The 17,826-nt window shown below is 41.4% G+C and overlaps 1 protein-coding gene across 1 annotated transcript in view; it reads right to left on the bottom strand.

Annotated features, from left to right (window-relative positions):
- The window catches only part of LOC117523174 (tetratricopeptide repeat protein 27-like), a 136,062-nt gene that overhangs the window by 69,294 nt on the left and 48,942 nt on the right, over positions 1–17,826 (bottom strand). The window contains exon 4 of the mRNA XM_034184617.1: positions 6,340–6,567. Within this exon, the coding sequence (XP_034040508.1) occupies positions 6,340–6,567 (228 nt within the window). The remainder of the gene's footprint in view (positions 1–6,339; positions 6,568–17,826) is intronic.

The following is a 17,826-nucleotide window of genomic DNA, read 5'->3' on the forward strand; positions in this document are numbered from 1 at the left end:
AGTGAGCAGCCATAGAATTTGCTTTCCCATTTATTATTGTTCCATGTTGAACAGGCAGTTAGGTGAAAAACCTCAAAAAGAGAACAAAAATACAAAATTACTTATTGCACATGAAATGTGTACTTATTGTACACATTAATCATAATATTACAAATAATATTCCTGTCTTTTAAATCAAAATATTTTTATGACAATATTTTTAACCAAATAGATTTAATATATTCTTGAAGATCTTAACAGTATTTTTATAGTCAAAGATTTTTAGCATTTTAGCCAGTAGTAAAATTTTAACAATATTTTTAGTGATAGATTTCAGCTACTATTTATAAGCCATATGAATTGTAGGATAACTTTGAACACATAACTTTCAGCAGAAGGTAAAGCAAAAGGTTTAAATACATTTTAAGTACATTTTTTATATTTATGTCTTTAGCCAAGGTAACATCACGTATTTTAGCCAAGAGATTTCAAAACAGTTCATTATTCAACTAAATTAATAAATCTAATATATTTGTTTTAGCAAAACAGCATATTTTTCGCTTTGTTTTTAGCCAAGTAAATAGATTTATACTTTTAGTGAGAGATTTTAAACTGTACATTTTTAGCTAAATTAAAACTCTCTTGGTATACTTAAATAGTTTTACATTTCTACAAACTACATTTTATTGGACTTTTACCATTTTAGTTTAATTTTAGGCAAACAGACTCTGTAGCTTTTATGTAATCTAGCTTTTAACTATGTCTTGTTTTAACTGTAGCTTTTAACTATGTCTTGTTTTAACCCCAACTTGCACAAAGCACAGCAAACCACATTAACAAACAATTCAATCAAACCACAGTCTTTTAGAGTCCGTGGTTCCAGAACGTTACTGAACGCACCACACTACTCAGGTAAGTTTCACAGACACAGGGTAATATGGCGCTTACCGGCTGTCTTTCAAACGTTTGTAGAAAGGAATAGTCTCTGCACAGTTACGCTGGTTTTACAGATGAATTTTCTTGCACTACGATCGCTACAAGCGCTGCGGCCCCAATACCCAACAGTGACAGGTCCGTCATTTTAAACGTACCGGGCACGCACAGATTGCTCAGCAGATTCGTTCAACCTGGCATCCCCCGCTGATGGAAAGGGAGGAGGGACTATCAAGCAGTTCGCCAGCACACCATGTGACCCTCAACGATTCCCAGTACCTGCACTGGCCACACAGCCCGACAGCATGATGGAACCACCTCCAAGTTTTACTGGTGGTACCAAGTGTTTTTCTTGGAATGCTGTGTTCTTTTTCCACCATGCATACCGCCCCTTATGTCCAAATAACTCAATTTTAGTTTCAACAGTTCACGGCACCTTATCCCAAAATGAAGCTGGCTTGTCCAAATGTGCTTTAGCATACCTCAAGCAACTCTGTGGCGTGTATGCAGAAAAGGCTTCCTTTGCATTACTCTCCCATACAGTATCTCCTTGTGCAAAGTGTGCTGTATAATTGAACGATGCCCAGAGACACTAAGTGCAACAAGATCATGTTGTAAGTCTTTGGAGCAGCTCTGTGGGTTGACTATGACTGTTCTCACCATCCTTCACACTTTATGAGCTTATGTTTGGTAGGACGACACGACTCCCCGTCGATTTAGCTTTTGGTTTGCTTGTCCGTAAAAATCACACAACTACGCACACAGAGTATGTCACAATCTTGAAGTCTCGTGTTGAGGAGTGTTACCAACTGGCCTCTCGCAATGCACTCAAGTCTGCGGAGCGAAATAAGACCCGCTTCGACCGCCCTGTGATGCCCTGTAAGCTAGATGTTGGGGACAGAGTGCTCGTTCGCAACGTTAGGATCCGGGGGAAGCATAAATTGGAGGACAAGTGGGAGCCTGAAGTGTACGTCGTTGTTAAATGTGCTGAAAATCTTCCAGTTTACACTGTAAGGCCTGAGGCCCATTAAGGGCCACTACGTACCCTTCACAGAGATCTACTTCTTCCCTGTTGGTTTCTTCCAACAAAGACTCACCGGGAGAGGCCTTCCACTGCTCCGGTGCAAAGACCCCAGACACGTAGTTGGCCATATCAACAACATGAATCCGTCAACTCGGATAATGAGAGCCTGTCCCCATGTAGGAGATGTCCTATGGTCCGACTGGATTTTTGGAATTGAGTGAAGAGGCCCCAAGTGATGAAGTTGCTGGGCCGGTTGGTTCTATTCGCATTCTTCCAACACCTCATGATGGGGTGGGAGTTCTTCCAGTCGGATTTGAGGACAATCCAAGCATTCCAATTGCTTCAACTCTAGATCTCAATCGTTCACTTGGAACTATGCCAACTGGAGGTGATATTCAAGGGGAAGAAGCACATGAAAGTGTGGAGGATTTGACGGACTTTGTGGATGTGTCCGGTGAAGTGAACGGATGTGGCAACTTCGTCCCTACTCTCCCAGAGGCTGCTGAGGACGAGTTAACTCTTTCTGTACCCCCAGAAGAGCTGCCAGTTACGCCAGTTACCGACTCTATCCATGACCAATCTGATGCATCTGTAGGACCGAGTGTTCCTAATCGCACTGCGTCTCCTGAGAGCAATGGCGACGTTTTATTGTGCCGTTCGGGTCGACAACGAGTTCCGCCAAACCGCCTCAATTATTCAGGGGGTTAGGAAATCCTCTCATTTCGGTAGTCCAAACATATTTCACAACCTCTCGGATGAGTATACTGATGTTTTGCAATGAGCTTCGGCTGTGAATTTTTCTTCTAAGCTCAGTTAGCCATCCGTTGTGGTCGCAACATGCAACGAGACGTGCATGGCCTGGGGGGGGGGATGTAACCCGGTTTATATATACACCCGTTTCACGTTAAGCAAACTACATTTTCCATGAGCCTTTGCGACCCTACCTGGAAGTCCGGTGCACTCTAGTGAATAAATACATAGTAGTAGCCGCCGGCCGGCTAGGTGCGTGGGGAATAATGGAACGCTGAGAAGCTACAGGTATGCGCTTATGCGCTTTCAAGCCTAACATTTAACATTAATGCTTCGAACACGGATCCTAAATGTTGTGCTCCTCAACTCGTAGGTGTTCATGTGTGGAACCGCTACCGTCACCCTTTTGATGTTTTTTATGAATGGGATCGGTGAGTGTTGTTTCCACTTATGCTATTATGCTTACAAGCATGTTGTTTTAAAACAAGTATAGAGTTTCTGATGTATCACTTGTTATTGTGTAACATACAAATACTCTGTTACAAATTCTGTACCACTATTATGTGTTTTGTTGCGGTGCAGTTAGCCGGTTTAGTCGCTACTGTTATGTCATTGATCGCTTGTACATGCATGTTTTTACACAGGCCAGGTATCACTGAGGGCATGTAACTGCCAGAAAAAGCCAGTCTGCACGGGGCTTGTGTGTGCGCCCTCCACTGTGAGACCACTGTAACTAAGGGTGCGGTAGGAGGTCTTGAGGCCATTTCTTTCCCTTCTCTGTTGCGTGTTCCCACCACCTCCAACGTGCTGGACTACGGTGGGCCTTTGGGTCCCGGTTCAATTTAGTGTTGAGGAGAACACTTTCCCCAACCATGGACTTTTTAGTAATGGACTCTCAAGGGCAGAGTGTCGGAGTGTATTGCTCATTTCCTCATGAACTTTTAATCTGAACTTTAGACCTGAGATCACTTATTTTGAAGTGCACTATTCTGTAAATATTGTAGATGTAAACATCCTGTTGTAAATATCCCCGACCACTAAAAGATATTTGGGTTGCACTGCACGCTGTTGTGTTTATTTGGGCACTGTTTTATTATTTTCCTTGCAAGTGTTACATTACTCCAAAATGAAGCTGGCTTGTCCAAATGTGCTTTAGCATACCTCAAGCGACTCTGTGGCATGTATGCAGAAAAGGCTTCCTTTGCATTACTCTCCCATACAGTATCTCCTTGTGCAAAGTGTGCTGTATAGTTGAACGATGCCCAGAGACACTAAGTGCAACAAGATCATGTTGTAAGTCTTTGGAGCAGCTCTGTAGGTTGACTATGACTGTTCTCACCATCCTTCACTTCAGCTTATCTGAGATTTTTCTTGGCCTGCCACTTCGGGCCTTAAATAGTATTGTGCCTATGGTCTTCCACTTCCTCACTGTGGAAACTGACAGCTGAAATCTGAGATAGCTTTTTGTATCCTTCCCCTAAACCATGATGTTGAACAATCTTTATTTTCAGGTCATTTGAGAGTTGTTTAGAGGCTCCCATGTTGCCACTCATTAGAAGAGACATAAAAAGGAGAAACATTTGCAAATGGGCACCTTAAATACCCTCTCTCATGATTGGATTCACCTGTGTAAGGAGGTCAAGGGTCAATGAGCTTACCAAACCAATTTTGTGTTCCAGTAATTAGTGCTAAATGTATTCAAATCAATAAAACAACAAGGGTGCCTAAATTTATGCACCTGTCTAATTTTGTTTAAATCTAAATGCTAGAAATTTCATTTCACTTCTCAAATAGTGCGTTTGTCTGCGATATATATTTAACTGAAATTTCTAATCCAGACAACCAATGATTTATGAAGGAAAATCAGGGAAATCATCAGGGGAGTGCCCAACCTTTTACATACAGTGAGGAAAATAAGTATTTGAACACCCTGCGATTTTGCAGGTTCTACCACTTAGAAATCAGGGAGGAGTCTGAAATTTTCATCTTAGGTGCACGTCCACTGTGAGAGACATAATCTAAAAAAAAAAAAAAAAAAAAATCCGGAAATCACAATGTATGATTTTTTAAATAATTTATTTGTATATTACTGCTGCAAATAAGTATTTGAACACCTGTGAAAATCAATGTTAATATTTGGTACAGTAGCCTTTGTTTGCAATTACAGAGGTCAAACATTTCCTGTAGTTTTTCACCAGGTTTGCACACACTGCAGGGGGGTTTTGGTCCACTCCTCCATACAGATCTCCAAATCTTTCAGGTTCAGAGTTTCAGCTCCCTCCAAAGATTTTCTATTGAGTACAGGTCTGGAGACTGCCTAGGCCACTCCAGGACCTTGAAACGCTTCTTACAGAGCCCCTCCTTAGTTGTCCTGGCTGTGTGTTTGGGGTCATTGTCATGCTGGAAGACCCAGCCATGACCCATCTTCAATGCTCTTATTGAGGGAAGGAAGTTGTTTGCCAAAATCTCGCAATACATCACCCCATCCATTCTCGCTTCAATACAGTGCAGTCGTCCTGTCCCCTTTGCAGAAGAGCACCCCCAGAGTATGATGTTTCCACCCCCATGCTTCACGGTTGGGATGGTTTTCTTGGGGATTTTCTCATCATCAAACATGGTAAGTGGAGTTGATTCCAAAAAGCTCTATTCTAGTCTCATCTGACCACATGACCTTCTCCCATGCCTCCTCTGGATCATCCAGATGGTCACTGGTGAACTTCAAACGGTCCTGGACATGTGCTGGCTTGAGCAGGGTGACCTTGCTGCCCTGCAGGATTTTAAACCATGACAGCATCATGTGTTACTAATGTAATCTTTGTGACTGTGGTCCCAGTTCTCTTCAGGTCATTGACCAGGTCCTCCTGTGTAGTTGTGAGCTTTCTCAGAATCATCCTTACCCCACAAAGTGAGATCTTGCATGGAATCCCAGACCGAGAGAGCTTGACAGTCATCTTGTGTTTCTTCCACTTTCTAATAAACAATCATAACACTTGTTGTCTTCTACAAAGCTACTTGCCTGTTGTCCTGTAGTCCATCCCAGCCTTGTGCAGGTCTACAGTTTTGTCCCTGGTGTCCTTAGACAGCTCTTTGGTCTTGCTATGGTGGACAGGTTGGAGTGTGATTGACTGAGTGTGTGAACAGGTGTCTTTTATACAGGTAACAAGTTCAAACAGGTGCAATTAATACAGGTAAAGAGTGCAGAATAAGAGGGCTTCTTAAAGAAAAACTAACAGGTCTGTGTGAGCCAGAATTCTTGCTGGTTGGTAGGTGTTCAAATACATATTTGCAGCAGTAACATACAAATAAATTATTAAAAAAAAAAAAAAAAACGGGATTTCCGGATTTTTTTTTTTTAGATTATGTCTCTCACAGTGGACATGCACCTAAGATGAAAATTTCAGACCCCTCTGATTTCTAAGTGGGAGAACTTACAAAATCGCAGGGTGTTCAAATACTTATTTTCCCCTCACTGTACAACTGTAAGATAAATTCCTATTCATATGTACTACACTGTGCTGGAAAAGGTTCAACTAGTGCCACTATTAATTAACTAATCATCAAGTGTTTTACCATATTGTAAAATGATGTAAAACATTTATTCATCAAAAAAAGATGAGAAGGACCTTGTTTTGACTGTTTTATTAAAACTGTACCTGCAAGGTATTAATGTGAAGTGACTCTTCAAAGCATTCAATGCACTGCTGAAATTCCTTTTTGCGGAGGTGCAGCAAGGCTTTTGAGCGCATGGCTCTAGCGCTACGGCGCCCAGAAACCTCCCATGCTCGGTCGTAGTACTGATGGTCCCGCAAGATGTCACCCAACAGGCAGTACAGACTGGGCGTCTCTTTCTTCTCCAACTTCCGACGTACTATCTCCTCAGCCTAAGCAAAAGTAAAGCAGAGTGAAGGTCAGAGTGGAGGAAAAGTAGAGGGAAAGGAAGAGAAGTGTGGAGAAAAAGCCAAACGGAAACTATACAAAGAATAGACTGGGAATGGGGGTGGTGGTTATTACGAGGAAGAAATAAATAAATACATTCGCAAACTAGGTCTTTCCTAGCCCCTGAATCATGTCTCACATTGGGAACATCCCAGTGTGCAGTTGAGCACCTTGCATGGCAGCATTGTATATCGGTCTGCAAGTGTGTGTGAATGGGTGAAAAGGAAACATCATTGCAAGCAAAGCACTGAGTATCTGCTTTAAATAGAAAAGTGTGACAGAATTGCAGTCTATTTCCAGTTCCTTATGTTTTTGCAACTATTAATAGTAAAACAGTATTCTGTCCTGTACTCTATAACTTTGGATTATTTGTATAACCACTGTCTAACACGCTGGGAGCACCAATTACACATAACCTTACAGAAGCACTTCTCACATTACTCCAGACAGGATTAGCTGGAATAAGTCTGTCATATGATCTCCCTGATATAGAGCTAACACCAAAACAAAGATCATTCCAAAACCTCTTTTTGCTGCGAGCAGAAGTTCCCTGTTCTACCTGAACCTGGAGTTACTTAACTATAATAGTTCAGAGTGGTCACCTGAGTCCCTGTAAGCAACTAGTCACACTTTGGATGATACCTATGGTGACCAATAGATCACCACATCCACCACACTATGAACCACACTCACGGTGTGAATTGGAGGAGAAATGGTGTTGGGACCATTCTGCTCAAAGTGAAGTTAATCACTGAAATCACCTGCTGGAGTGGGTGGTTGCGCAGAAAACCTGCACCCTCTCTGCCCTATCTGGAACTGATTTGAGACCTCTGCTCTTAGATCACATCACACTGCCGCCCCAAACCCAATTTTTTATCATATTCAACATTGTACCTACATAGATTTTTTTAGATAGTCTGAAGAGGGGGAAAAAAAACCACCACACACATGAAACGTGACTTTTCAGAATCTGATTCAAGCCACGTGAGGAGGTGGTTTTAATCACGACTGCTGTCGGATTTCAACAGATGTGTCTCAGATTGACCACTTCATGTCTTTTGCATCACTTGCAGTGCTTGCCTCGCTATGCCCCTTAGAGCCACAGTTGCATTGCTGTCTTCCCACTCTGGTCATTTTGTACCTAGTTCCAATAAAATCACTCAGTGCTTGCTCAAACAAGAAAAAATGGTCAGCATGAGGTGCGTTTATAAGGACCTGCTGCAGGGTAAAAACCGCTGTTCAACTAAAGAAGCCACTGGGGAAATGAATGCGTAGCACATGAAACACACGCATCCGGCAGTGGCCTGACAACAGCACAAATCTAAAAAAAAAACTTGTAAATTCACCATCAAATGATATAATCAAGATCAGTCAGAGCTCCATGTGAGTTCAATTGCAGCATGTGACCTGCAGAGTGACACTGACAGCAGTCATGTGACCATTTTCATGTGTGTAACTGCATTATTATAGCAACCAATGTGGATAAGAGTTAAATGAGGATTGTCCCATGGATACACAGAGCAGATCTGATCACTTTCTAATTATAATGTGTACAGTCAATCACTGAAGTCAGGTTTGAATCAGATATGCAATAAATCAAAAATGAACTAGCAGTCTGAACAAATCCCTCATATGTGGCTCATCAAGCTGAATGGTTGGTATTCTTGCCATGCTGTAGTCTTGCTCTTTTTTGGCAGTCTGATGAAGACAGAATAATTCATGTGTCCTGGCATGATCCTGTTGTTGTATATCCTATTGCAGAACTTTGACAGCATCTTTAATGGAATACTTAATATGACACAATGCTTGCTGATACTTGCCGCAGAATAAAATAGTAGACACACAGGCTCTGCTGTGTGAACAAAGACTGCAGAATATAATAAAATATCATGATTTGTTTTTTCCTGCCTTATCGCCCTGCCTGAGGTAGAACTGTTTAACAAACAGATGAGATGATGAGAAACTTGCAGATCCATCCTCTGCACATCTGCAGCTGTGTAACAGCATAATGAAGATGCAAGTAGAGCTGTACAAGGCTACATTTACGACTAGAAGGCTTTAATTCTGAATTGTGTCAAATTCCAGGATGACCACCTGTGTATATAAAAGTTCCCCCGTTGGATTCAAAAATAACCCCCTTCCCTCAACAAGAATCTCTATTCGTAAACAACATATAATGAAAAAGAAGAGAAAGGAACAGGATTATACATGTGAAAATGTCAAAGGCAGTAAAAGACACACAATCTACATACAGAAATCAAACACCACCAGTCAATCCACAACTAAAAAAATAAAGTTTCTTAAATTTTTTTTTATGCTGATCAAGAATACATGAGCTATGCAATATTATTAGCAAGAATTTCCACCACTTTGTAGATCTGCATTATCAAAATGCACTACATTACTCTGATCTTTGCTAGAAAGATGTGTTAAACTTTGCCCAACTAATGAACAAAGGAAACGAAGAAAGAATGGGCCACCAGGAAGTTTTTTTTTTTTGGGGGGGGGGGGGGGGGGGGATTTGGAATCTAACAGACAGTCTTGTTGAGAAAAGTACAGCAGTGTTGGACGAAGACCAAACCACTCCAGACAAATGGATTGTCTTGTTATTTTGTACCCTGCTGATGATGTAATATGGAGCATTGGCTTAAAAACAAGATGGGAGGAGGAGACGTTTTTATTAGTAGCCAAAAGCACATGGGTAATCAAATCGGAAGAGACAAAGCGGAGTGTAATACAATAATGGAGTCACACAGAGAGGTTTGGACAGACAAACAGCTCAGTGATCAGTCTGAGACAGACATGTGTCTGCACATGCCACATTAATCAGCATGTTTGCATGAAAAGAAGGTAGTGGGTGCACAACTCTTCAATGTTCTAATAACCAATATGCTGCCTGGAACTTACATCAAATATAAAATGTGCAGAAACATGCATCATTTTGCACATGGTAAATATTCAAACACACCTGACATTCAGATTATTCACGTGTTCCCTAAAGGTTAGCTTCATTCAAAGAGAGGGGTCAGCTGATTGACCTGTCATATCTGACAATGTAAATTGTGTTGTCCCCCAAAGCACAGTTATACAATACAACCCGAATTCCAGTGAAGTTGGGATATTGTGTGAAATGTAAATACGAGGTCTGTTAGAAAAGAAACGGACCTTTTTATTTTTTCAAAAACTATATGGATTTGAATCACGTGTGATTGCGTCAGACAAGCTTGAACCCTCGTGCGCATGCGTGAGTTTTTTCACGCCTGTCGGTTGCGTCATTCGCCTGTGGGCAGGCTTTGAGTGAACAGGCTGACGATGGCGGCTCGGGGCGCGGCGCGCCGGCCGGCTCCGTAGGCAGTCCTTAAAGCGACAGTAACACTCCATAATCTCTCATCAGCCGTTAAAATTTTCACCGAAAACCGTCTGAATTTCTCGAATGGTGTCCACTTGGATGTGTCTCATAGTTTGTGAAAAAAGTTTGATCAAGCAAAGCGCCAATCTCTCAGGAAGAAGTCAGACAAAGGAATTCCGACGAGGGGGGTGGACCAGTGCTCACTCAAAGACTGCCCACAGGCGAATGACGCAACCGACAGGCGTGAAAAAACTCACGCATGCGCACGAGGGTTCAAGCTTGTCTGACGCAATCACACGTGATTCAAATCCTTATAGTTTTTTAAAAAAATAAAAAGGTCGGTTTCTTTTCTAATAGACCTCGTAAAAACAGAATATAATGATTTGCAAATCCTCTTGAACCTATATTCAATTGAATACACCACAAAGACAAGATATTTAATGTTCAAACTAGGGATGTCCCAATCAGGTTTTTTTGGCCCCGATCCAATTCCGAGTCATCTGATTTTGAGTATCTGCTGATACCGAGTCCCGATCCGATACTTTAAAAAACTGAATGAACAACGAACAAATGCTAAATATATAATAATTTCATTTTAATCACCTTATTTTATTATTTATCACTTAAACAGTGCACTTCTCGAGGTAGCTTGAACAATCAAGTAATAATCTACCAGACTTAAAAAAATGTACAAATTTCCATGTTATTTTATTTGTCTAAAAATAAATGTCAAAGGTTCCTTATGTTAAACAAGAAATTATCTAATCTGAAATAACAGGTGGTTTTAATTTATAGATGAAAGGTTTTTAAAGAACCATTTATTGATTTAGCTATTTTAATTACAAGTGTTCTAAACTTTTTTAAAACAGTAATCAGAAATTTTGAGGTAACAAACAAAAACAACAAAAAACATTTCCAAAGATTTTTCTTCAGACACGTGGTTTCTGCACTGATCTGTGGTTCAAATCCCAGCCTGACTGGAAAATCTCTAATGGCCCTTGGGCAAGGTCTTTAATCCCCTATTGCTCCCACTGTGTAGTGAGCACCTTGTATGGCAGCAACCTGAAATCTTGGTGAATGTGAGGCATAATTGTAAAGCGTTTTGAGCGTCTGATGCAGATGGAAAAGTGCTATATAAATGCAGTCCATTTACCATTTGTACAGATCAGTGGTTTCTGCCACTAGTCTTCCGTGTTTTGGCCCGACGCGTCGTCCCTATTGGACAGCGCGAAGCTACGTCACAGCTCAGAGCGTCGAAAGTTCAAAAGTCAACTTGAAAAGTAAAAGACAAAAAAAAAACAACTTACATTTGCGTCCTGACAGTCCTCAGTGTACCCCTCTGATGCTTTATCAGTGTTCAACAAGTTCAGAGCAGCGCAGTGAATGTGAATGAAGATGGAAGCTCTTTAAGACATGCTCCTAAATGTGACGAGTGTGCATGTCGCTCATGCACACCATCTCTCGCTCTGATTTGCAGACAAATGATCACAGGACAACTTTTTTTTCTTTTTTGGTTAATCAGATGACAGATCGTCGTCCTGAGGACTTGGTCAGCACCGGGTCCTGCTGCGCACGGAGGGATGACTGAGCAAGAGTTTCAGTGGGAAAGTGGCCATCATCCTCTTGTCATTCCATCGAGGCATCAGGCTGAGTGCGTAAACACACAAACAGCAGTTCTGCGAAAGAAACTTTGCGCGCGTAACTCCCCCCACCTGAGAGTAGTCCAACAGTTTAAGAATAATGCTTCTCAACATTCAATTACAAGGAATTTAGGGATTCCATCATCTACAGTCCATAATATAATGAGAAGATTCAGAAAATCTGGAGAACTTTCTACATGTAAGCGGCAAGGCCGAAAACCAACATTGAATGCCCGTGACCTTCGATCCCTCAAGTGGCACTGCATTAAAAACAGACATCATTGTGGAAAGGATCTTACCACGTGGGCCCAGGAACACTTCAGAAAACCATTGTCAGTTAACACAGTTCATCGCTACATCTACAATTACAAGTTAAATTCTACCATGCAAAGCGAAAGCCATACATCAACAACATCCAAAAATGCCGCCGCCTTCTCTGGGCCCCCGAGTTCATTTGAAATGGATAGACGCATAGTGGAAAAGTGTGCTGTGGTCTGATGAGTCCACATTTCAAATTGTTTTTGGAAATCATGGACGTCGTGTCCTCCGGACAAAAGAGGAAAAAGACCATCCAGATTGTTACCAGCGCAAAGTTCAAAAGCCAGCATCTGTGATGGTATGGGGGTGTGTTAGTGCCCATGGCATGGGCAACTTACACTTCTGTGATGGGACATCAATGCTGAAAGGTACATCCAGGTTTTGGAGCAACACATGCTGCCATCCAAGCAACGTCTTTTTCAGAGACGTCCCTGCTTATTTCAGCAAGACAATGCCAAGCCACATTCTGCATGTGTTACAACAGCATGGCTTCGTAGTAAAAGAGTGAGGGTACTAGATTGGCCTGCCTGCAGTCCAGACCTGTCGCCCACTGAAAATGTGTGTCGTACATCAAGCACGAATGGGAAAGAATACCACCTGCAAAGCTTTAATAATTAGTGTCCTCAGTTCCCAAACACTTATTGAGTGTTGTTAGAAGAAAAGGTGACGTAACACAGTGGTAAACATACCACTGTCCCAGCTTTTTTAGAAACATGATGCAGGCATCCATTTCAAAATGACCAAATATTTGCACCAAAATAATAAAGTTTATCAGTTTAAACATTAAATATCTTGTCTTTGTGGTGTATTCAATTGAAGAAAAGGTTGAAGAGGATTTGCAAGTCAATGTATTCTATTTTTATTTACATTTTACACAACATCCCAACTTCATTGAAATTGGGGTTGTATTTTACTTTAAGTGGTTATTCTAAAACATACAACTTCAAGCAAGGGAAGTATTACAGAAGTATTTTTTCCTTTTCTTTTTATTGTTGCATATGCACCAATGAGACCAGATCAAATTCCTTGTATGTGAGAACTTACTTGGCAAGAAATTCGATTCTGATTCAGAGTACAAATAAGGCAATTTTTCCTGCCTGGACACACAGTTTTCATTGTCCCACTTTGCTCCTCCATGTCATGTTTTACTTGTCTCATTCATTTTAAAAGTTGTGCCCAACGACAGCAGAACTGTTGTCCAGACAGTGCAAAGTCGGGGGGTTAGACTAGACTACACAGCCAAGCCAAAAGCAGATGCTTGCTTTTACACAGCCACAAAGTTCAGTCCTTGTGTTGTTCCACAGTATATTTTGTAATCTACATAGTGTTACAGATTCTTGATTGCATTGTGCTGGAATGACAGGAACCATGCCCAGAATTCCTACAACTACAAAAACAACTCCCCTAAAATGCATTTCAAGAAGAAAACACAAATCAAGAATGGTATAACACAGAAGGCCATATTACAGTCACCCGATGTCTCCTTCAGAAGTGATAAAGCACCACAACTCAGCTTTAGTGAGCATTTTTTTTTCCAATGTACTGTCTCCCAACACAAGGTCACTGACTGAGTGGACAGCGGCTCATCTATATGCACTGCAGGCACGTCCGACTGCAACAATGCAGAGCAGACAGACTGATAGACAGTGGAGGGAGGTGAAGGATAGAGTGGCCGGTCCAACTGCATCAAGCATTAGATCACCATCTTAGTGTTTGAGGTCCCTTTAGCGTGCAGACTGCTCAGTGTGTGTATGTGTGGTGACGGCAACCCTGTTCTGAGTGAAAAACGGCTATGTCTGGAGTAAGCAGAGCTGGATATTAAATGGTCCCTCCGCTGAACAAAGAGACTGCTGCGGGAGCTCCAATTGTGCCAGTGTTGTATATACATAACCTTAATTGTTGGACTGAGGATGTGTATATGCAAATGGATCGAGATAGAAAAGGATAAAGTAATATCTATATACACACCAAGAACAACCTTTTATTAATTCAAACTGAACTGCAAGTTTACCCATTTCCATTCAACTGAAAGGAAAAGTGTGTGTTCCCGATTCACTCTCTCCATCATCCAACCTCCCTCTCGCTCTCATTTTCTTTGTTAATCAGTTCCATAAAGTACTCCCTCTACCACCATAACACACTGTCCTCGCTTGTCAGCACATTTCCTTCTGCAGCATTTATCAACCTAACCTGCTGCACATCCTTTTCTAGCTCAGTCTCTCTGTCTGGCCAATCAGTACAATGTATTTTCTTTAACAAGTTCTTTTCTTCAGTGTTCAACATCACGTATAGCCTTCTATAAGCTTTTTACTGAGCTATTCTAACCTGTCTTCACCTTGTGCTGCGTTTCTTTGTACTCCAGCCTACTTTCTTCACATCACTGACTATCCAAATTCATTTTTTTTCCAACCTTGGACATCTTATTCTTTACTGTATTTCCTCATCCCACGACCAGCTCTCCTTGGCATACTTCCTTGGCCCGTACGCCTAACTCCGTACAGGCCAAGCTGTAATCCAGCTTTACTTCATCTCCATGCAGTACTGGTCTCACCTCCACCCTGAATTTCATGAGTCTTCCTCCTTCAATAGTCACTATCTTACCCTTGGTTCAGTTCTTGCTCTCTTAATCTTTATTACCAACAATCATTCTACAAACAAACATCTGATGCTGCCTGTCCTTATTACACCTTAGCTGGGAGACCACTTAAGAAGACTCAGAGCTGTGTGTGCATTCCTCCATGTACGTATAACTGTAGCTGCATCAGGAAGGGCAATTGGTGTAAAGCTGGTGCAGCAGATAAATGCATATATCATAAGAATCTTTCATTTTGTGATACATGCACCACAGTTGGCACAATGGTACTTCTTGAACTACTTTTTGGAAAATAAAATAAAAATAAGCCATTAGCCACTTCAATTTTCAAGATGGCAGCCATTTTTCAAGAAGATGCCCAGAAACATGTATTTTCATCATGTATTTGCACAATCTTGGTTTATTTCAGTGTTGTATGTGTTAAATACTGTCAATGACATACGAATTGACTTGTTTGTCCGGAAAAAAAAGACCCTTTGAAGCCATCCCTTAAAGCAGCTCTATTACAACGTGCAAAGCATACTGCATACCAAGCTGGCTGTATTTGGAGTCAAGCAATTGAGTGTGATCCAGAGTGGCCAAACCAAACTGAAAATGTCTGGAATAAGTTAGAGAGCGAGTAGCAGGTTTTTTTTGGACAACTGTTCCACCTACAGCTGAAAGCTGCCAACAGTTGACCGAATGTGTATGCAACAGGCTTTGCAGAATAAAATGCAAGTGCTGTGACGCTGGGCTGAGCTGCACAGTGCAATGTAGCTGCAAATATGAAATACAGACTTTATGTACCATACTGTAATATAATTAGTGTTTACATTAGATAAAAAGAAATTACATTTCTAATAATCTACAGTTTTGACACACTTGAAGGCCTCATTTAATGTCATAGTGTCAAGGAAATAAAATTACATGGGCTGACTAATGTCTGTCTCCAATGTAACCATCTTCTGTTTCTTCTTTCGACTGCTCCTGTTAGGGGTTGCCACAGCAGATGAATAATTTCCATCTCCCCCGTCCTCTGTATCTTCATCTGTCATCCCAACCACCTGCATGTCCTCCCTCACCACACCCATAAACCTCCTCTTTGGCCACCCTCTTCTCACCCTGCTTTGTGGCTCCATCCTCAGCATCCTTCTCCTTATATACCCTGGGTCCCTCCTTTGCACGTGTCCCAACCATCTCAATCTTGCTTGTCTGACATTGTTTCCAAACCGTTCGACCTGACCTTCTGATATGTTCCTTCTTAATACTGTCCACCTTCGTCACTCCCAAAGAGAATGGCAGCATTTTCAGCTCTGCCTCCTGTCTTTTTGTTAGTGCCACAGTCTCTAAGCCGTACAACATAGCTGGTCTCACTACTGTCTCATTGACCTTATTCAGCCCCGCACACTTTTATAACAGAGGCATTTCCGTTTTGTCTTCAGACTTCTGGTAAGCGGTGTTTTCAATATACACTCAACAAAAATATAAACGCAACACTTTTGGTTTTGCTCCCATTTTGTATGAGATGAACTCAAAGATCTAAAACTTTTTCCACATACACAATATCACCATTTCCCTCAAATATTGTTCACAAACCAGTCTAAATCTGTGATAGTGAGCACTTCTCCTTTGCTGAGATAATCCATCCCACCTCACAGGTGTGCCATATCAAGATGCTGATTAGACACCATGATTAGTGCACAGGTGTGCCTTAGACTGTCCACAATAAAAGGCCACTCTTGACCCCAAGTATTTTAACTCATCTACCTTCATCATGCAATACCACAACTCTTCTTCTGGCACCCCGTCATAAGCTTTCTCCAAGTACACAAACACACAATGACTATTACTGACAATTTACTTTCATTCCCCTTCTCTCCGGAACGTATGTCCACGTCTCCAGGCTAGTCTTAACCTGCTCTCTACTATCACAACAGGTCACAATGTCACCAACAAACAGCATAGACCATGGAAGCTCCTACACTGTATACTGTCATCTTTTCTCACATAAGCAGGGTTCTTGCTTGGGTGAAAACTCAATTAAAAAAAAAAAAACAATCTCATCCTCTCATGGATCAATAATGTTTTTGTTTTTTTAGTCTGATGAGACACAAGGTCTAATGAATAAACATGTTTGAGGTGCTCCATCCAGAGAGGGGAGTAGGTGTCTTCTTCTGCAGGCCTCCCGTCCTGTGCACTGGTATGGACACCCAAAATTAGCTGTATATTAGTTTTATCATTTATGTCGGTAGCATGGTCCAAGCAGAGGGTCACCCCTTTGAGTCTGGTCTGCTTGAGGTTTCTTCCTCAAATCAGAGGGAGTTTTTCCTTACCACTGTTGCCTGTGTGCTTGCTCAAGGGGTTGATAAAGGTGCCCTGACACTTGCACGCCCTTCCTCGTGATGATCCCACCCGCTGTGTTCCCAGCTGGATGCCGTGCTTTGTTCCACTGGCTGCCACGTGTTGTCTGCTGGACGCTGCTTACATAAAATAATTTTTTTTAGCGTTTTAATCATTTTCTCTTCGAGTTGGCTGTTGAAAACGCCTCTAATCGCTTCCAGACTCACTTCGGACTGTTCCAGCTGGAGCTTTTTGCATGCACGTGCTGAACGAGGTGGAGAAAGCATTTGGAACCGTCTTAAAAGGTAATTATTTGTAATGTTTATATTGTAATAGCTTGGAAAAACAGCTGCATGTTCTTTCCTTCTTGTGTGCACCTGTAAAAGTACGTTTATCGTTAGCGCGCCGCTCTGATGTTCACTCGAAGTTCACGTCATTAATGCGTTGTTAGATTGTAAATTTCTAATTTTCCTAGGTGTAATGGGGAGCGAATTCAAAAGACTCAAAAACCACAGACAACAGACTTCAATTTTAGATGCTGTATTGATTAGAAATCTTTCCTGGACAGGACTGGATGGGCAGGCCACTACCCTCAGCATGAATCAGTAAAGTCATATGTGTTTGCATGAAACATGTTGCATTTTAACATCTGACATTTAGGTGCGGTGTGCTGCTCACATTGTTACATTAACGTTATGTGTAAAAGTAAAACTGTGTTTGTCTGTGTAGCATGATAAGCAGATGAACAGTATGCCTCATGGTGTTCCAGAGGAAATATGAGGTTATTATTATTATCAATATTATTATTATTATTATCATCATTATAAGATTTGAGCGTATTAGCAACTTATTAGCAAGTTATATTATGATTTATATCACAGACAAATTAGCCATAAAACATAATATCCAACAGTGTGATCGAAATTTTGAACATTTCAAAATTTTCTTTGCACACGTGCATGAAGCCGTGCAGTTTACACCGGTT

This window comes from Thalassophryne amazonica, chromosome 13 (genome assembly GCF_902500255.1).
Source record: "Thalassophryne amazonica chromosome 13, fThaAma1.1, whole genome shotgun sequence".
In the NCBI taxonomy this organism is placed as follows: Eukaryota; Metazoa; Chordata; class Actinopteri; order Batrachoidiformes; family Batrachoididae; genus Thalassophryne; species Thalassophryne amazonica.